Source organism: Solea senegalensis, linkage group LG3 (assembly GCF_019176455.1).
Source record: "Solea senegalensis isolate Sse05_10M linkage group LG3, IFAPA_SoseM_1, whole genome shotgun sequence".
NCBI classification, from domain to species: domain Eukaryota; kingdom Metazoa; phylum Chordata; class Actinopteri; order Pleuronectiformes; family Soleidae; genus Solea; species Solea senegalensis.
The window spans coordinates 28,520,540-28,542,348 of record NC_058023.1 but is presented as its reverse complement, the minus strand read 5'-3'; the positions used below and the strand labels follow the sequence as shown (position 1 = coordinate 28,542,348).

The 21,809-nt window shown below is 41.9% G+C and overlaps 1 protein-coding gene across 4 annotated transcripts; it reads right to left on the bottom strand.

Moving 5' to 3' along the window:
- Positions 1-1,845: 1,845 nt before the first annotated feature.
- On the bottom strand, positions 1,846-21,291 carry waslb (WASP like actin nucleation promoting factor b). Of its 4 annotated transcripts, XM_044021780.1 has the most exons (12): positions 20,891-21,291; positions 14,368-14,502; positions 14,102-14,188; positions 13,313-13,409; positions 12,034-12,057; positions 8,718-8,901; positions 7,947-7,989; positions 6,777-6,930; positions 6,562-6,579; positions 5,139-5,683; positions 4,937-5,045; positions 1,846-3,634 (listed from the first exon to the last, which is right to left on the bottom strand). In XM_044021780.1, the coding sequence occupies exons 1-12, from the start codon at positions 20,993-20,995 to the stop codon at positions 3,573-3,575; spliced, it is 1,563 nt and encodes a 520-aa protein (XP_043877715.1). In that variant the 5' UTR covers positions 20,996-21,291; the 3' UTR covers positions 1,846-3,572. The 4 variants fall into 4 exon arrangements, with proteins under 4 accessions (XP_043877715.1, XP_043877716.1, XP_043877717.1 ...); XM_044021781.1 differs by lacking the exon at positions 6,562-6,579; XM_044021782.1 differs by lacking the exon at positions 12,034-12,057.
- Between the last annotated feature and the right edge of the window lie 518 nt (positions 21,292-21,809).

Here is a 21,809-nt window from a genome sequence, read left to right as displayed (position 1 = left end):
AAGGTTTTAAAAAACTGGCTGCATGCATTTTGTTGTTACTTACTTCTGCGCTTGTTTGTACCCAGATGTTGGAATGCGCTTTGGATAAAAGCGTCTGCTAAATGTCATGTATTGTAAATGTAATGTAATTGTTTTTTTTGTCTTTCTGTGTACAGTGGTGTGACACGAGTGGAAAGTCCCATACCTAGCTCTAATCCCCTTCATAAGCTCTGCAGCAGGGAACTGATACAGGCTCGGTCAGATGGTGTGGACATGAACTAAAAATAAATCACGCAGACATGGGGGTTGTTGTTGCTGTTGTTGTTATTATAATTTAACAAGTAATGTTAAAAACTGGCTTCTGTATTTTCCTCCGGCCGTCTAATGTTGTTGCTGCAGTGTTATTTTAATAGTCTACATCATATTCAACAGTGCAACTGCATTATTGCTGTGTTTTTGAGGCGTTACATGTGCTACAATGCATTACAACACACTATAATGCATTATAACACACTATGATTTACTATGTGATAACCCTTTGTTTCCCAAACTGTCTCTATGGAAACCCTCTTCTTAAAAATGGCAAACTATCGTGACCTAAAATCGATATACAAATCAGGACGAGAACTTACTGTACAGCCATGTCTGTGAATTATTTTTAAATGAGTGAATCAGCAATTTTAAGAAATCTTTAACACTTAATTTAACCCTTTAACACAGAATGTATCGCAGACGACATGTTCGCGCAAGCGCACTTTACATTACCATAATTACGGTAAAAAAATTCCAACGGTTTCTGGAAGCTGAGTAGTTCCACGTCAAAGCCAACGTGTGGTTATTACGGTAATTTCACTTGCGCTGCTGCATGCAGCCGGCAAATTGTTGTCTTTGTCACCAGAGAGGGAAAAAGTGGAAGAAACGCCTTGTTTAAAATTTTAAATATGTTTTATACTGTTACAATTTAAAAATAAACACGCAAAATCTGGTATTCATGTATAAAACTAATTGTTTTTCTTCATATTAAATTGTTAATACACTATTTTAACATGCAGTAAATTGTAATTAACTGTCAGATATTGAACGTCATTCTGGAAAAATGCTCACAGGACATTTTCTGGCCATATTTTATGGTTAAAATAAGCAAAAAAAGAGACAGACATACAGACAGTTTGAAAAAATAATCCATATATATGGAAATTCTGCAAATCTGTTTGGGGACCCAAATAAATCACCCGCGACCCGTTTGCGGGTCCCAACCCGGCCTTTGGGAACCACTGTACGTGGCATTATACTGTGCGCACAATGAATCACAAGCATTACATGACAAGGTTGTGACAAACTAACTGCGCTTTTGTTTTCCTTCTTACTCACCCACTTTTCTTTTCTTCCCTTCTTCTTGACTCATGTGTGACAATCCTCTGCTCAGCTGCTGCCAGATTCCGTCCCAGCACCCGTCTCACCGCCGTCTACGGCAGGGGATGAGGCCCACTTCCAGTCATTCCTATGCACGCACACACACACACACACACACACACCCATATGCTGAAGCCTAATTTCCATGTTGGACACAGGATGCCTCAAATCTGCATGGATACAGCAATAACCACACTCACTTAACACCGACTGCAGTGTTTCTTAATCCTGATCCTGTGGACCCACCATGTTTTAGATGTTTCCCTGCTCCAACACACCTGATTCAAATGATCAGCTCGTTAGGAAGCTCTGCAGAAGCCTGATAACGACCCGTTTATTGGAATCAGGTGTGTTGGAGCAAGGAGGCCCTGCTCCATTTTTACACCCTGACAATTTAACAGAAGTTGAACAAACAATCCCACAATAAAAAAGAAGAACAAACACTAAAGTGTGTAAATGTCAACCTTTTATTGGAGTGTATAATGTATGAGTTTGTCAAGCCTGTTTGAGAAAAAGGCTCGGCGTCCAGAACACCTTATTATAACCGAGTTACCTCAAGACATGAACATCTGCGAAAACATGGCCCAGGTGTTCCTTTTCCCCTTGAAAAAGAATATATTTGACAACACAGGGTCAGTTCTTACATCAAACTAGTGGCAACTTGTCTTTCGGAGACCAAAAATGTCAATTATAAAACAATATAAAAACAAACAAAAAAAAAAGACATTTCAGCACACAATCCCGTCTTTTATTTCCTGTTCTGGTTACCTCTCACACTAAATGTGTACGTGTTCTTTCAGGTCCAGCTGCTGTTCCAGCAGACTTTAGAATGAACGGCTGCAGAAGCTGCTGTTTTTGCTTTCTTTAAAAGAGAAAATGCAGATTGGTTATTTAAGTGCAGAGTCTCCACATAAAGGAACTGCTAAAAAAACAACAATATTTTAACCTTTTTTGAGTTTAACAACTCCCTGATGAATCTTTATTTATGCCATTTTTAAAAAAGCACAATCTATTGGGCTTTGTAGGGATTAACTATGTAACACACCTTAATGCACTCGTTGGATAATGCCATGACTTGACCCCGTCATTTGTCAACACCTCAGCGTCTAAAAGGAGGAAGAACTCCACATTTTGTGCCACCGTTTCTGCTCAGCAGCGCAGCCATAACCACAAAACACCCAGTATAAGCATCAGGTGTGAGACTAAAAAAAGAAATGTCTTTATTCCTCAAGATTTACACGATGTATATTATAACCTGATTCCCAATACGCTACTGTTAAAAAAAAAAAATGTGTGACAATAACAAAAGAAAATGAACTAACATTCAAATAGATCGCCGGCCAACAATGTGTTTACTGTACGTAGTGTGGGCGTGTTTAACGGTTAAAAGTCTACTTTGCCTCATTTACTTAAAGCATATTCATAATGAGTCTCCACTTTCAATCTGTGCAAAAATATAACAACTCTCAAATTTACAGTTGACAGAATGAAGCTAACGAGAGCGTTTTCTTTTTTCTTTTCACCCTTCTTCTTTGTCATAAGAAAATATGAGCGCTAAACTAGGATCCTCTTGAATAAGTAAAAATAAACTACAGAGCAACAGGGTATGAAAATAGTTCACTTTTGCCTTTCTTCCCGTGATGAAGGCGTGATTTCTATGTGGCCACCCGCATTTTTTTAAGCCCCTCAATCGATGAAAATAAACAAACAAAAAAACATTAATTTTCTAAGACCGAAGAGATTGTGAAATTGCACATGTTGATATGGACGCTGCAGGACAGCGACGGGGAGGGACATGTGCGATGAGAGGCTGAACCGACAGATGGAGGTGATTAACATCAAAGCGCAGGGGACGTGGGAGGAAGAGAGGGCGATACAAAGAGATGGAAAAAAAGCTGGACAAAGATAAAATGACAGATGAGACATTTTGCTAGCGAAAGACAGAAATGACGCACAGACAGACAGAGAAAGGAGAAGAACATTCAACCTAAGATATGAAAGTGACAAACATTTACAGATTAAATGAGGTATTGCACAGATTAATCATAAAAAAAAAGCATAAAGGCAACAAAAATATACAGCAAATTGATAGAACAATTTAAAAAGACAATTTTTTTTTTAGTGTCGTAATCATCCAGGAGTTAGGACAGGGCAGGGAAAAAAAGAAAAAAAAAAAATCACTAGTCTTCCCATTCATCATCATCCTCAAAGTCCTCATCGTCTTCATCGTCGTCGTCCTCGTCTGTGGAAGGAAAGACAACATTGACACTCGTTACGATAAACTGAAACAGCAGGAGATGCACAGAGGTCGTCGACCTTCACTTTCAAACGTCTCCCGTGACTTTTTTAAGTGACATAACTGCATTCGAACGAGGAAGGGAACTTTTTTTTTTTTATTTTGTCTGAGGCTTAAAAATAGAAAAATCACAAGGACGTTTGAGACTGATGAGGAAGTGATGAAAGTCTGATTTGTATTTTGGAAAGAAAGCGTCATCTGACACACACTTAATGAGACAAAGGCCTGGTTTTTACTGCAATTGCGTCTTTTTCCATTACAGTCCGACTCCCCAAAATAGACTGGCTGCGGAACGGTCGCGTCATGTCGCTGATCCAGCGTCGGAGCCGATACGTCCTAGTCAACGTGTCAAACTTCACCGGTCGTGAACGTCTGCGTAACGGATGCGTGTTGGGTTCGCTCAGTTCCAGAAGGTCGGAGTGGATACGCGCGGCAGAGCCACGTAAATTCAGCAAAAGCCGGAGAGGAAGTAGGAAAATAGAACTTCAGGTATTGTATTTCACTTAAGTACATCACAGAAAGAATCAAGTAGTAGAAGTACTGCTCCGTTTGTTGGGTTTACAGCCGCCATAGTCGACTGCCGTCATTTGCTTATTCAAATCTGATTTATCACGTTATTCAGTTTATTAGTTCTTTCACATCGTTTCAATTGTGCTGGCTCTGCAGGTGGAAACATGCTCTCAGTTCTGTTTGTTTTGAGTCTCCTGTGACATCTAGTGGACTGGACAAGAACTGTGAATGTACAATGGGATGAGATTTAAAGAGGTCATTCGTCCTGTGCTCTATGAGAGCGAGAGATGGGTGACAGGAGATTATGGTGTGAGATTTCTTTTTTTTCACATGAGAACATGAATAATATTACATTGAAATGTGTTTATCTTTTGGAAATAACAGTGTTAGGTTATAGAGAATGGACAAATTACTTTCTTTTGTTCATATAAATATTCAGTTACTGGAAAAAATACTGGTCAAATCCAGAAAAAAACTGATTTCAGGTATAGAGCTGAAACAATTACTCAATTGATCGTTTACTAAATGAATCTATTTATTTCGATTAATCAGTTTGAAGCCTTTTTCATGATTGAAACAAGATGGTTTCAACATTTTTTAAAGTTTTATGGACCAAGCGATTACTCGATTAATCGCGAAAACAATCAACAGATAAATCGATTCTGATAATATTAATATAATATTATGTATGCTGTGTGAGCTCAGCAGCAGGTGAGTTTTTTTTGTTTTTGTACGCACCTGAAGAGTGAATAGCCTTGCTTCTTTTCTGCATCACCTCCATCAGGGCCCCTACAATGCCCGCTGAGGGGGCCGCGGTGGTAGGAGAAGATTCGATATTGTCCTCTCTCTGCAAATAAACAAAAACAGCTCCATCAGCCACAATTACAGAAGCGGATTCAGTTCAACTCAAAGGTAACACGTGTGATGAATGAAAACTGACCGCTTTAAGTTGGATTCCTTGCCGGATTTGGTCCAGAAGTGCATCTCTGCCGCCGCCAGTGCTGCTGGACACTGGCCTCTCTTTCTGGTCCACCTTCTTCAGGTTTGTGCCCTCTCTGATCTGACTCAGGAGCGCAGACTTGCCTCCACCTGAGGACAGGCTGCCGTCGCCCCCGTTAGCGTCTGTGGACATCGGCGGAGCGGGAGGTGGAGGGCCAGGTGGTGGTGGAGGAGGAGGTGGAGGAGGCGGTGCACCGCCACCGGACATGGGAGGAGGAGGCGGCGGCGGGGGCGGCGCCACGGGAATGGAGGCATGAGCTGGCGGAGGTGGGGGCGGGAGGGAGCCTCTGCTTGGCGGAGGCGGAGGTGGAGCGGACATGCCCGGCCGAGTCGGAGGGGGAGGAGGGTGTGAAGAGACCGGAGCTCGGGAGGGAGGGGGCGGCGGCGGGGCACCTCGTCCTCGCGCAGGGGGAGGGGGCGGAGGTGCAGAACTGTGGTGAGGGGGTGGCGGAGGAGGGCCACCTCTAGATGGAGGAGGTGGAGGGGCTGAGGGACAGAGGAAAAAAACAAAATGGACAAATATTTAAAAGTTTGAACAGAAATCAATGATCAGCAAACACAGAGAGGAACACTGAGCTCAGACTGAAGCCTGGAGGAAGTTTAAAGTTTACTCTTCTGGTTTATATTCATATAAAACTGACTTCAGTGAGGAGAAGATGGGAGACGTGACAGCACATCTGTCCAAAAATGCTCGTCAGTTTCCCCAAATCTTGCATGTATCAAGCCATGCAGTTAAATAATTAAGCCACAGGGGGGCAGCCTTCTCCTGTGTAATGTTAATCTGCCAGGGAAACAAAATAAATGCCTCAACTCCTACTTTCAACAACAAAAATTAAACATTAATGAGCTGAAACTTTAATATTCAACATATTACTGTGTATATATATATATATATAATATAATATAAAGTATTTTGGTTCCAGTGTCCTCTGACTGAGTCCGACAGCTGGTTAATAAAAAAAAAAGGTGTCAGTTCACATGCAAAGTGTTTACAGTAGAGCAAACCATGAGAAGAGTTTTATAGGTGTGGTTCAGCCACTTGAGAGAGGAGTTGCACAGCAGACAGGTAACAGACGCATGACCATTACTTCATAACTCGGCCCAAAACTGAAGCAGTGTGGCAGAGAAACGCTGCATTTATGACAGTCAGGTCATATATATATATATATATATATATATATATATATATATATATATATATATGTGTATACATATAAAAAAAGGCATATCCAACTCAGTTAAAGTCCAAAACGTGATGAACTGCAAAGTCTCACAGTATTATTTCATTTCTAGGTCACATATCAGTCACACTCCACATGCAGTCAGTCATGAGCTGTCATAGCAGGTCATGCATAGAAACCTACCGCACCACCGGGGTGGACCTGCAGATAAAAACCATCGCACCCGTTAGCTTGACAATCAACCTGTTCAAACCATTCATGTCTTTTATAACAACACATTTTCTTCAACACCGAACTGAAATGCACCACTGGCAGATGGAGATCCTCTCCTTCGTGAAATGGATTTATTGATCAGGGGGAGTTGGAATTGTCACAATATAAATCCACATGTGCCTCACCTTGTCGCCGTAGCTCATTTTTCACAGCTTCTACACCTCCTTTCTTCTCAATGAAGTCATAGATGACCTTTGAGGTCTCCTTGTCCTTCAGCTCGGCCTCGGAGATGCCACACATGTCAAAGAGGTGTTTCAGCTCGGGGTCTAAGTTATTCAGCTGCAGGGTAAACACAGGAGGAAGACGTGACGTTCGGTAAATACAGTCAGGCAGTGATAATGAAGTACAAAGACAAACAGACTCTATAATAATAATACTGCAATATGAATTACATTAGGGCCCAAAACACCTTCAGATTATTATTCATTTTTCCTCCGCTGCATTTAAACTGGCACCATTTTAATGACCGCACTAGTGTTAGTCCTTTAAAATTAAACAATTTTCAACCTCATCAGACCTGCTGCACTCATTATATAAATATAGAATTTGAGCTACGATGCTGCCACCTAGTGGTACAAGTGACGTGACATCTCGGCTCGCTGGGAAAAGACATATTTTCACTGACCTGGATCTGAACACATGTCAGAACAGGTCCGGCCATTCCAGTGCACAAGTTGAGAGATTAACCTTTAGCTCAGCTGTGCGGTGGTGCATGAGAACATGTCGTGAATCCAAATTGGTGTTTGATTATCTCTTTAAAATACTTAATATAAAAAGGTTTGACAAAGCAAAATCTACCCCTGTGAATGCTTTGAACCTGACGGGGATTTGAGAGGTGAGAAACTGTCTTTGTTCCACTGACCTTGCCCTTGCAAGCATTACCTTATCACCTGAATTATATTTTTCATTCATTCATGAACAGAGTTAAGTCCTCTGACCTGTGGGATCTCAAACTCCTGCATCCAGCATCACTGCTGATGAGGCTTCTTTGGAACAACTCTATGGATTATGCAGATCAACAACAACAACAACAAAATCTCCTTGTGTAACGCTCATGGCGACTTGACCGCGCAGCTTGGCTTAATATTTTATAGCCGTTACTAAATTTAAAAAAAATCTGTCTGGAAGAGAAGGAAGTGGGTGGTGGTGGTGGTGATGGTGTCTGACAAACAGAGAAGCTCAGGGGCTTTTAGGTTTTAAAACAAAAACAAAAATCAAAAAGGGTCACATACTGAGACGTGTGTCGACTCGCACGCAAACAAGTGCCGATGTTAGATTATGTGAATTCTGCTTACATCAAAGCCTGTGTTTGGATCCCATCCCACGTGTCCAATGTGCCTGTGAGGGGGAGAAAAAAACAAAAAACAAAAACAAAAACAAGAGCGGACGTGAGATCACGTAAGGTTAAGAAGTAGAACATGTGGTACCATGCAGTGATGACCTTCTAATATTATGATGAAAGAAACAAAAAAAACAAAAAACAAAACATAAGCTGACATCGTTCCTGAAAGCACATCATGGATTGGTCTATATTAATAATCTTTCATATATTCTATAGGATTAACTTGTGAGGAACAGCGGCCTGGATTAATATCGCGCACAGATTCTGCAGCACTTTAAATGCACACAGGGATGAGCTGCCCTGTGCCTCATTCAGACCTGGTATTTACGCCCATCCTGGGAGATTTGGTCTCATGTAGACACAGTGTTAAGTAGGACTGTTCACGCCTGGTATAAAACACGTGTCCTGCAGCTCTTCTGACCACAAGAGATTGGATCTGGCTTCCCTTCCGCTTTATTCAAATACACACACACACACACACACTGATGTCATGTCAGTTCACGGGAACAAAATCAAGATTGTTATCCGGCGATAAAAAGAAGAGATGAGAATGTTTAGCGACGTTCAGGACCCGTTCTTTTCTCGTAACACTGATAAAATACTACCGCCAATATCATAAGGGAGAGTAAGGGCTTTGTTGAACACGGTTTTCCAAACACTTGAGATTAAAATGGTGTAAATAAATGTACTAAACTCATGACTAACGCAACCACACTTGACTCACTGGAAGTTGCTCGGCGTGCCGATGTCTGCCTTGGTCAGCTTCTTCTTCTTCCCCTTGACTTTCTTCTCCCTCTTGGGGAAGGACGAGTGCACAAGGTTGTTCACCTGAGAGTTGTTGTGAAAGCGATGAATGCTGTTGATCTCCGGGTTTTTGATGTCCACCGTGGCCATGGGCAATGTGGGACCTGCGAGAGCGACAGAGGCCGCGGTACAGTTAAGAGTTTATAGAACACAACGCGTGCAATTCAAAACATCGACTACAGATATCTCGCCACATTAAAGTGTGGCTTATAGTGAGGACAATAAAGTGGTAACAAGTCATAAAACATAAAAAATAATACTGCTTTTTAAAGAAGAAAGAAGAGTTTGGAATTCATCGGGCCAGCTGTGTCCAGTCAATTATATAACCAATTATTTACTGGCTATTACAGACTGTTTGGCTCAACTAGAAATGGAACTATTTGGATTTAATGGTGTGAAAGTGGCCGAGTCTTTGCGGGATTATCTCATTACTGCCACTCGGGGTATTGACACAGAATGAGTGAACGAAATTATAAACAAAACATTGGCAAATATCTCTGGGATATAAAAGGACTGTAAATGAGTTGAGAAACTCGTTCTGTCAGTTCGGTAACCCAATATACTTAACAAAGACTGTCTGTCAACCTCATTAAAGTTCTCATTTACAGATGGCGTCGTGTTTCAAACATTCATACGAAACAAATCAGCTCTGTAAATAAAGGAAAAAGACAGTGCTACACTCATTTAACTGTTTCACACCAGGGCCCCGGCATGAACGGCAGAAAAACAATCCAACACCAAAGTGACAACACAAATACCTCAGGGGTCTCATGTGCCAACACACTTGTGACCTGCAACCAAGCACGTGCAGACAAATATGTCCATACCCGTCCGTATTTTAGATTCTGAGACTGCACCTCACTCAAAAAAAACACATACCTTTGACTCTCTGACTACAAGGACTTTTGGGAGTTTTGCTGGGCAAAGGCGAGGCTGACCGACTGCGCCTCCTTCTCACCCTGTCCCAAATACACCTGCCCTCGCCTCTCGCCGCGCAGGTGGTCGCGCCGGCATCGAGGAGCATTTTGTCCATCAGGTTGCGAGTTTGCTCTTCGGCGCAAATCGAAAGGCGGGCGGTTTGGTCGGAGAGAGACGGGTACAAGTCGTCCTGCGGGAGTATGAGGCAGTGTAGGGAAGTCAGACAGCTGCCTGAACTTACACCTCCGACGACTGCTGCTGCTGCTCCTCCACCACCACCCTCACAATTAAGATCTTCAGAGGGAGCAGACAGGAAGGTGGTGCAGAACATCATTGTTGCTGATGGCTGGGCATAAGCGGTTTGAGTGGGTCCAAGGTCTTTTGTCTCATGCAAAAGAAATGTGCAGAAAGTCCTCAGTCAGACTGCTTCATAAAAGAAAAATGTCCTCGAAAACAAATCCTGAGTGGATAAATTTTAAATCCAGTATTTTTTGGTTAAAAAGGTTTCTTCACTGCGCCGACACCCCCCAAAAAAGACGTTCTCCACTGTTTCCTACATGAGAAAATAAGCCAGAATGTGATGGACTTGGTGCAGCACTCAGCAGTCACTGAATTAACATCTTGGGACATCTGGCGTAGTTGAAACACACACTGTCTGAGCTGCGAAGGCAGACGTCCAGCAATGCCATCTGAGGAGAAAAGAGACAGCCAACACTTTGCCAGCCAACGGCCCGAGCTTCACTCTTCCTCTTACATTCCTTCCATTAATTTCTCTGTCGCCGGCTCTCCCTGTCTCCGTTTCGCTGCTGTATCAGAGTGTGTCTGAGTTCTGAATATTTTATATCTTCCCCTGCAATCATTTGCTATCCCCCTGGCTCTCCATCTCAGCATGTTGCACGATTAGATTATCATGATCGAACCGGCTCGCCATAATCATTTCTCCACCCAGCTCCACTATTATCCCCTCCCACTCCCTGCAACACACATAAACAGGATCTAATCCCAGCAAGTTGTGTCCTGGCTTTAGCACTGGGTGTTTTTTTTTTATTTTTTATTACGTAACCATGACAATCTACCCATGGCATAATCCCACGATAATCTCAGTGGTTCCTGAAACATGATGAATCTGCGGGGTGAAATGAAGGGTGAGAACAGCAGAGCAACAGAAAGAGAGAGAGAGAGAAAGACAGAGAAAAGAGGGAAATTAAGACAGATTAAATGAGAAGCAGAGGGTGAACGGGTACAAATGACGAGATGGGGGTGAGGTGAAAGGGCAGAAAGAGAAAAGAGCAGAAGAGAAGGACAGCTAAGAATAGAGTTGATGACAGTGTGACGCAGTAATGGAAATGTGACGGACCAAGACGAGAAGAGAAGAGAAGATATCCCCGTGAGACTACGAGGATGATTTCCTTTGGAATTTAACAAATTCACAGGCCAACATGGACTTGTAGAGAAGCTGAATCCACGCATGACTAATGCAGGACACAATCTGGTGTAAAAACACCTGTCTTTTTTCATTTTCACCAAATATCTATTGGCTAAGCATGTCATGACCACATAAACCATAACCACAACTGGCCTAACCCTAACCGTACAACATGTCTTCACTTTAAATATAATCATTTTCTTGTTTTTTTGACAAACGTCTCCATAATGTGACTGTGTCCCCAAGATATGAGTAATACCTGGAATACACGCACACCCCAAGCGAGCTATGTCAAACGATGCCGCTTCTTTGCAAAACTGGTTCATCTGCTGCTCCGCTCTTCCTGTAACTAGACTGCATCATCTTGCACCATCATGCCAAGAAAAGAAAAAATGTTTTCTGGCTCTTTAAGCTCCTGAGTGACAGAGTCAGGGGCCTTCACGGGCATGCAACTCAGAGATTAAGACTCTCCGAATGAATGGATTTGTAGATTAAGTATATGAAACCTGCTCGTGTCCACAGTTGATTGATTGCTGTGCATTTCCTCGCCTGCTCGTCCATTTCATTTGTGTCACTCCATTGTGAAAGAGCAACTCATATAGCATACAGCAACATTTAGTTTTTAAGAGTTTATTCACTTAATTTAATTATAAACTGCTGGTGTACAAGTGCTTTTTGATGGATGCCAGGCAGAAGGTGTTTCCTACATACGGTGCACCGTTTCTACAATAACAGACCAATGTTGCCAATGATACAAAAATCTGAATGATCCTTGAACTCCACCCATCAGACATACCAACACAATGACACACAGAGATTTCTCTGTATCGGGTTTTTCATGCCTCCTCTGTTCACATCTGAAGTTAATGTCAGGAAATATTGTCAAACGTACCATTTAGAGGGTCGCGTCTCTTCTCTGTAAACACACAAGACAAAAAAAAGATGAACCGTTACAAACCCGCACTCGGTTGTGAGTTAGGTTAGTGAGGAGAGAATGTGCACGAGAGCACAGACGTACAGAAGAGAGAACGCCGGGAGGACGGAAAGTTACGGAGAGAAAATGGCCAAGCAAAGAAGTTCTGTTAATGCATTCATGTAATGCAAAACACATTTGGTTCTTTCATTCATTCACACACACACACACACATAATGTTTAATTACGTCTGTGATGAAAAACACTGTCCAGAGAACAATTACGATACGACGACGGTCAAAAGGAAAGAAGCCTCGTCGAGAAGATGTGACCCAGCGCAGAGGACTGAAGAGGAAAAGATGACAGAGAACCATCCATGTGAAAAGGTCAGGAAATGATCCGCAGAGGAGGAAGAAGGAAGACGGACGCTCGGAATCAAGCAGGTGATGATAAAAGTTAAGGAAAGAGTGGCAAGGAGTGAGAGGTGTGATTTTGCATAGCATTACGCGTTTTCAACAGATTACGTTGAGGACATTCACAGCTCATTTCCTTAGATGGACAGATAAGATAGAAGGCGGAAGAGGAAACAGTTTTGTTTTGTCTCAAAGTGGGAACTTAAAATCACCTATTAGAGCTGCAGAGTGCCTTCATACAGTAAAACAAAGTACACGCTAAATGTCAAAGTATGTGCACAAAAGAGTGCAATCATCATCGTCATATATCTCAGGTTTATGCAGGTACAGTTCCAGTATTCCAGATTATTATTAAAATACTGATTCACAGTGTCAGAGCTGGGTTAAAATGATTCTGAATAGTGACGGTATGGTTTGTCATTAGAGGTAAGAACTCAGCTGAGGGAGAGTTTTGAAAACTGGCAGGAGGAAGAGGGAGTAGTAAAAATCAAATCAATAAACCAGGCAAATAAATTTAACATAAGCCCCTTTTCAGTGGTCTACGCTCCAGCATATCGACTGGAGTGCCTCAATTGAATACATTTGCTTTATGTATTGAGATTCCAATCTCTTTTGCCCAGTTCTGTGTGGAAGCAGAATGTAAAAGTGACAGGTTTAGACCTTTATTTAATCTTGTGCTCAACCCAGATGATTTCAAGCCAAAAACCTCATACGGCACCTCAGTGATATTATGTTATGGCTTAACACAAGACTAATATCTAACCAAACAAGTCACTTTTACATAGTCGTATTAAGACGGCGGGTGGGTTTGAAGATTAGGTCAGCGGCAAGACTTAGATTGGTACCAGTTTTCCTCTGTCGTCTTCCCACGAGCTCTGTCAGATGGCCGTGGAAACGCTTGGTCTCCTCCTCGCTGGCAAAGTTCAGACCCACTTGGCATGTCTGTAAACACACAAACACACGAAACACTGAAACATGCGTACATTTGTAAAGTCTGGTTGTTTATCAACAACTGCCAAAAACTACCTATTTCGGTTGCCGTGTTTGAATTTACAATCCTTATTTCCTAACAATCCAGGCTTCGTCAACAGCAGCACCACCACATACCTCATGGTCTGCTGAGTCTGAGCCACTGCACGCTCTAGCGAAGATGCTTACGCAACAAATAAAACAGGGGTCCCTATCATGGGTTAGGGCTTCAGATTAGAAATCGATACTGACTTACATGATGAGAACAGATGTCATCAGTGTCTGAAATGTCATGTTATGTTGAGCGTTGTTATGCCAACAAAATAAAAGGTTTTACTTGGTTGAGAATCTGAGAAACTGATCTCCTGCCAGAACTTAGTTTGTTGAAAAGAACACAAGCCCTTTGTTTCCAGACAGTGTTGCTCAAAGGAATGGAGGCAAACCTTGAGAGACGAGTTTAAAACTTACTTTATGGTACAAGTGACACTAAAGGACAGAGGAGTCATTGCAAAAAGTGGGAATATCTTAAGGAAATCACTCAAGTTCTGACTCTAATGTGACAATCAGAGATGAGCAAATAATGTTGAGGCTTATATACGACAACATACAGAAAAATTAGTGAATAAAGATGAGAAATGTGAAAAGTTATACGGCAGGTAACTCACATCTCCAGCAAATGTGATGAAGTAGGGTTTGGGGACGTAGATGCTGAAGTTATTGTACAGCTCCTGTTCAAATGTCATCTTACCATCCTGAAGAAAGACAGAAATGTGAATTAAAAATTTAAAACGTGAGCTCAAACAAAAGAGAATACAATTAATTGACTCTACTGTATTGCAATCCAGACGAGTTCATGATGGATATATGGTTCACCACAGCTGTTCATACTGTTTTCATGATCAAAGTTCTGATCTGCCGCGCGTTCACCTACCCTGACGTCGAGGACTCTGATGAAATACGACCGCTGCGGGTTGTCTTTGACCAGACAGGCCACTCCGCAGCATCTCTTGTTCCAACTGGAGTTCCTATCAGATGTGAAAACCTGGACCACTGCTGAAGACAATGTCTAGGGAGAGGGAGGACAAGAGACAAGAGAGAAAAGAGTCACAAGAATTATTTTCCTCCATTTCATGAGCTGCATAAAAAGTGTAATAACCACACTGACCACAGACTGAGTGACACTGAAAAAGGAGAGCCACAATCAAAACGTGTCTAAAAACATTTGGCAAACAACAACACAGAAATGTGGAAATTAGAAAGGACACATCCTCTGCACTGACGCAAAGCCGTGAGAGCTACTGCAACATCTGCTTTGAAGTTATAGTACGTCATATTTGACTCAGTTGACAGGAAATATGCAATCGAACATTGTCCAGGAAGTCAGCGAGGACTAACCACCCTCGACTATGGTTGCAAGCAATTAAATATGAGCCCCCTACCAATATGTATATAATATATAAGCACATACCCTCCCTTCAGCTAATGAATCAGCGCCGATTAAACATTTAAATCCATATATCGGTATTGATGGACCCTGGCTCTGATAGTGCCCGATAGCCTCCACCTGTCATATGGTGACTCACCGCTCTGCATGGAAGCCCCACAGTCTTGGCTAGAAGCAGGCTTGGCACAAATTATGGAACAATGGCTATATTTAAAGGCTAATATTACTGAAAATGTGTATACACACACACACAAATTGATTTTCTTCTGATGAGAGCTTGTGAGAGTAATGCAAAGTCCACAGACTGATGAGTTTAAAAGGAGCAGCTATGAGGTGCATTCAGTGACCCACAGAAATTCCAGTTCTTCTGCAAACACACATGTAGTCCACTAATCAAATGCTTGCTGCTGTGGAAACACATGCACTACTAATTAGCAGTCATTTGGTCACTGGAGAAGTCTGAAATACACTTCCTTTTTTATCACTGCAATCATTACTCTCTTTTGTGTCCCTTTTCCGTGGAATATCATAACACTGACAGCTATTTTTTCTTTTGTGAATGGGGGGTAGTGGGCAAACAGTTGATTCATCATCAACTATTGGCTCTTTCATGCTTCAAATTATTCCATTTTTTAAAAAAATCCACAATTGGTCAACCTCCGGTAAACATACCTGCCCTGCAGCAAGCACAAGGACACATCTATGATCACAAGAGCAGATCAGGCTCCCACTGGTTTTACATGTTGCTCCAAGGGTTTCCTCACACCGAGGGGCCGACCTTCACAGTCATTACCACAAACAAACAAACACCATAAGGCCAAATACCTGGTGATTTCTTTATCAACACTGTTGTTCTACTTTCTTTACCCGAGCAACATAAATCAGCTGAAGTTGTTAAAACATTTAGAGGAGTTTCTGTTCTTGGTTATAAAGGTCATACTGGCAGCAGAATTCTGCTATGTACATAGGTACACGTTAGAAGGGCCCTCAGAAGACATACCTTAGACAAGGCCCAAATCTAATCATGTTAAAGACTGTAAGCCAGCGGTTAATCTTTCGGTTTAAGCTTGCTGAGAGACAACCCCACATACGAGAAGCTAACTGCTAGAGGAAATAAAACACCTGCAGATAAAACAGACCACTTGTTGACTCTTGACCCCTAGGATAATACAGCCACTGCAGCAGGCTAAATGCTGAAAAATCCCCCCCAAAAAAAACAACAACAAACAAAGAGGGTGTTAGCGAATTTAGGGTTTGGTTGACTTGGAAAGAAACATCAAATGGAAGGGTTTTATTACACTTTGTGGGAAAAGTAATGACGATCTTAAACCCTACATCTGCACCATTATTTTTAAAATACTGATTTCAGGGAACAAACAAATCTTCAATTGAAATGATCTCACTAGAGTGAAGAAAGTGTGCATTCTCCTCAATTCTATGTGCAGCATGGCTCGTTATATAAGTTCATTTTAAGCTCAACTGGTTGCACAGTCACAATGAGCAATGAGCACATCTATGGGACTATGTGAGATGAAGGAAGCATGTGAGCACTTGTACAGAAGGCATGATGATGCGTGTATGTTAGTTCTCTTGGTAGCTCATTAAATTTGTATTTATATCAAAAATACCAGTATCAAAAGGATAACATTAATTTCTCTGTATCAGCAGGTGTAACAGCAATGAGGCCCTAGGGTTTAATCTGCTCCTGGAGCGCTGATCATTCATAAAAGGGACAAAAGCAGCAGGAAGCGGAGCTCAGTCTATGGCATCATCAAATTGTCTAAAATGACCTACATATACACTCTCTCGAGAACAAATACTCTTTCTACAGTGCACCCACACCCATGTCTCTATATCTGTATTAATGATTTGTAGTGAGGACGCAATCACATGTTCAGGAAATACACAAGAATATAAAGATAGTGTTCTTTGTTTTTTACTGACATAGAAATAAGGAAGTGATATTTGATATTTAAGCAGGTTTATAGTTACCTCAACACAAAAGGTAAGATGCTAATTGTTTAGAAGAACCTACAGTTTACATAGGAGCCACAAGTTAAACGTCATATATTCCATTTACGGGAGCATATATACATACATTGGTTAATTTTTAAAGTTTATTTTGGACCAAAACATGACAATGCAAAGATGGGTGAATGAGCCAAAAAATAATTTATCTGCCTTGATTTGATGAAAAACAATGCTACGTCATGGATGTGTATGGGTCTACTAAATACTTCATAGGGCATTAATTGTTTATTTTAAAAGGGACAACATTGAGTGAGACACCAAAAGAAGGAATAGAAATATAATGTTAGCCTTATATCCTTGATGAAATATGAACGTCTCTCATCACCGATCAACCATTTTGTCAAGCTGTTCCATCCTGGCACAAATAAACATCATAACACGTCTTCACAGGATCTCCTGGAGAGGAAGCAAGTCAAAGTGGGCAGGAACACAACGCTGGATAACTGGCTGACACAAAGAAAGCTGAGCAGGAAAAAGAAATAGTGGTGGGAGAAAAGAGAGAAGTGATGTACAAGCACAACAGGGCTGAAGATGGGCTGAAGGGCAATGAGTGACAGGAGGGGGGTGGCAGATTGTACAAAAAGAGCCAAGGTGAGACTTCAAATGTACAGTGGAAGGAGAGAAATTTAGAAAAGAGGAGAAGTGCAGGAAAAGAGGAGTCATGTTCCACTTCTCCAGCACAAATCACCAGAGGAGGCCGACCACGGGACTTCCTGTAGAACAGGACTGCTGATCAGGCAGTCTGTACACACACACACACATACTGTGAACTGGATCTCTTCCACCTTCTGCCCAGTCAGTCGCTGTTGCGGTTGCTGATGGTGAAAACAGTGTAAGGAATACCAATGATGTGAAACCAATGAGCAAAGGCCACTGTGCAAATATCTGTGTGAATCTCTCATTTTACCCTACATTCACACACATGTTGAATGTAGGGTGACATACTGTATGTGAGTATGTCCGAAAATCTGCATTAAGTGCATGCTTCTCAATACAGCTACTGAAGTATGGTAAAAAAGAGGTCCGTTACTTTTAAAGACTAGGCTTTTTTACAGCTAAGTCCAATTCATCTGCACAAAGAGAACTTTGCGTCAGAGAAAGCAGAGAAAATAAATGACAGAGGGTGACTCCATGATTCTTACACTCATAATGAGAACATTACATAACACACAATCACTCAGTAAGCCACTGAATCACTGATGGGCATTCTAATTAGACCGGTCAGGGAGACACACAATGTCCAGCTCTTCCAATTTTCTCCTCCTTCAGTGGCCCCTCCCTCTCTCTCCCTCTCTCTCAAACACACACATTAACTGTCTCCTAAACTCACTCTGCATGCAAAGATGTGTAAAGCGTGGGACTGCGAGGAATGTTCCAGTTTCCTCGTCTCTGTCACATGTCGGCGTGACACAATTGCCTGAATGCCAGAGAAGTGTCGTCAGAGGATTTTTAAAACAGGTTACAGAGGTGTAGGAGGACACAAGTCAGAGACCTGTATGCGTTAGGTGTCAAAGGGGGAGGCAGGACATCGAACCACATGACTGCACACAGGCCTGACATACTGTGTCATGGGACAGGATATGAGTCTTTCCAAAAACATGCATGGACATACTGATACCTCACAAGTATCAAGAGCATGATCACACCACCTTTACAAGGTACCATTAAAATGTACATTATGATCACAATGGGGAAGTAACTTTCCAACATTCCAATTATCTGCAAATATTCGTCTAACGTGCACGGACCTACAGTGTATGCTTGCAGAAAAACCAGACACGGCTTTAAACTTTAAACCCCATTCTATGTAGTTAAGGTAATCAGTAACAGGTGAGGGTGTGGCGATCTTCAACGCAACCGATATTACTGTGTGATGTTTGCCAGACAAGAGGGCAAGGACAGGTATCAGGCAAACATTAGAAGGAAAAGTGACCTCATTTCCAAATGAGACTTGAAAGTGAAACATGCTTTAATGCCAGTCTGAAACTCCCTTGAGGAACATGGGCTGATGAAGCAACATCCCTTATACATGAACACCTTACATTTGGCAAGTGTGTTGCTGATTTAAAGGTGGTGATAGTGCACACGACATAGAATTCATAACATGAGACAAAGGGTAATGACCCGTCTGTCTGCTGAATGTAAATTACTCAAAACAACAAGTGAGAGACAACCGCTTATGCTACACGAGACGGCAGGCACTCACGAACATTATTATATTAAATCTACACTGCGAGTGTTGAAACAACAAACATTAATTAGATACTAATAATGAATTAAAATACTGTCATTTCTTTCTGAAATGATTCATGAATACTTTATTTTGCCAGCCAGAGGGAAGATAAACCCAACATGAGGACCAGTTTCCTCTACTGTTCCGCTATAGACTACCAAAATGAGGACATGAGACAAAATATGTGTAGGTTTTATGTCACATCAGACTATATGGGACAATATTGTGTCATGATGCTGCAGCACTGTAGTTTCACTGGTACAGCAGACTGCTCCACATCAAACCGTGTCGTGGGACTGGCAGGTCCTGCACAAGGAAGACGTTTGGCTAGTCAACGCCGTCCTCAGCCAAGTGTGCTCGGCACATTCCACTCAGTGGACGCACTTCCCGATAACAACCAAGGTTCATAAGAGTTATGTAATGCCAGTGCAAAAGGAAAAAAAACAACATCATTGTCCAGCCCTGCTTCATGCTGATGGATTTAACAGCCCTCAAAACCCCTACTAGCATTAGCATGCTGTGGACTTACTTTGGTTAGGCTAGGTCAGACCTCCAGACCTCAGACCTCCATGGGAGGTCACAAAGTCCTCTTGATTTTAAGGATGTAGTAACTTGTATATTTAAACTATAGAGGACTCAACATTTAATAATCTACAGGAACGACAGAGTGTGACAAAGAAGTTACAACAAACTGTGAAGGGCAGAATTACACCTCTCAGTGTACAGCCTGCAAGAAATCATTGTGAGAAGAAGAGTGTGCAGACATGAGCACCTGCAGCATTCACAGAGACAGCTAAATAACCTGGTCACAGACGTACAAAGTATGCAACTGTATAAATTCAGCACCCTCAAAAGAAAGTTAGGGAAAGTACTAACGACGTACAATATATTAAAGATGTACTATAATAATAATAATGCCAGCTGTTCCTCCTGTAGTACTTGTTTGGTGAAGTACTTCATGTTTTATTATATGGTTACATTTTATTTCAATATAGGACGCAAAACAAACATTTTTCTACTAAAACACCCCCTCATACCTCATAAGAGAATTATATTTGACAATTGCAATGAGAGACATTGGGAGTTGGATTCAAGTAGTGCTTAAATGAAGTTTTGGGGGCATAAAGATGGTCAGTTTTTATCAATAAAACCATTTTGTTGGTATTTCTGGGAGTGACTGCATGGGTTATTACCTGTCTCTGGTTCTATGTTAGTAACCAACACAGTGCAGAAAGACATTGACACCTTATACATATTTGTTTATCTGTCAACACGTTCTTGCATAACTTTTGCCATGTTTTGATATTTTTCCTGTTCAGGAACCACACTGAGGTGGGTGACAGAGGAATGTCAGGACTTCCTTAGTGATTTCAGGTGTGTCAGGCTGTGAGTTAAAGGCGTGCCAGTGGAGGAGGCCTGGGGCAGGAGTGAAACTTCTGCTGTTGCCCAAATGTCACTGTCCCAAACAGGACGTTCCGTTCAGCACAGCTAATGTGCTCGAACCCCAGAGAGCCCTGCCTGGTCGCCCTCGCTGTCAAAACAACCGCGACCTGTTCTGTCACAACTTCATCTTGAGAAAAAACGTTATCGTTCGCTCCGAAATCACAACAGAATGCCGCAAACACGAAGCGACAACTAACTCCTAGCTAGCGCTGCTCTCCCGACTCAGGGCAGGAAACACGGCGGTGTATTAGCTGCCAACCAAAGAAAAAAAATACAACAGTTTGAGGAGGGTGAAAAACTTACCATGCATTTCCTGCCAAGGTGGTTGAAGATGCATTCATTTTCCTGCGGTGTCAGTAGTATGGACCCGACATTTGTTTGCCGCCGTTGCGGCAGATGTCCACTCATTATTGGTCAATTAATAAAGAACGCACCGACTCTTAACTCGTTATGCTGGAGCCGAAATGATACATAAACAATCCCTCGATCATCCGTGGCCTTCTTACGACCCCCGCTCACACCGGTATGGTTTTATCCCGGGGAGTCCGCAAAGACTCGCGTGTCAAAGGGAAAAGCTATATCGTGTGGGACCCGTGCGACTTCCCGCTCCACTTTAAATTAAGCCCAGTTATGCAGCGACTGAACGGGGACAGAAAATGCTAAAAACTTTCCTGGGAAGTCCGACCGCTAAAGTGCTCAGAGCCAGTTCCATCCAACATGGCAGTGTCAGGGCGAGACCATTTTCTCTAGGAACGGGGGCACGCGTTCCCGCAACTTTTACACACACAGTTACCAAGAGTGATTCTTGACACGGTATACGGTGAGAATATTTTATAAATTGAAGTCACATATTCAGATGCATTTTCGTGGGAAGTGAAGTGAGTGAATTCTGCTTAGTAAAATTCCAGTTACATGGACAGACTCCAAGCAGATGGTTCGGTCCTTTCCGCCCGTGGCTTTTATGACAGGAATGTGTGCGAGTGCAGAATGGGAGGAGATAAGAACTAAAGGTGCAAGTTGCCAAATTCATTCACTTCTGCTCCATGAGAGAGGAATTATTGAACTGAAAATTAATGCAAAACTAAGTCTACACTCAAATCAACATATGAACTTTAAAAAAAAAACACATTAATTGCAATACAAATTTGTTTTTTGTTCCATTTCCAACATATATCACATTATATAAATGTTTAAAAAGTGAAAAATTACCAGAACCAACTAA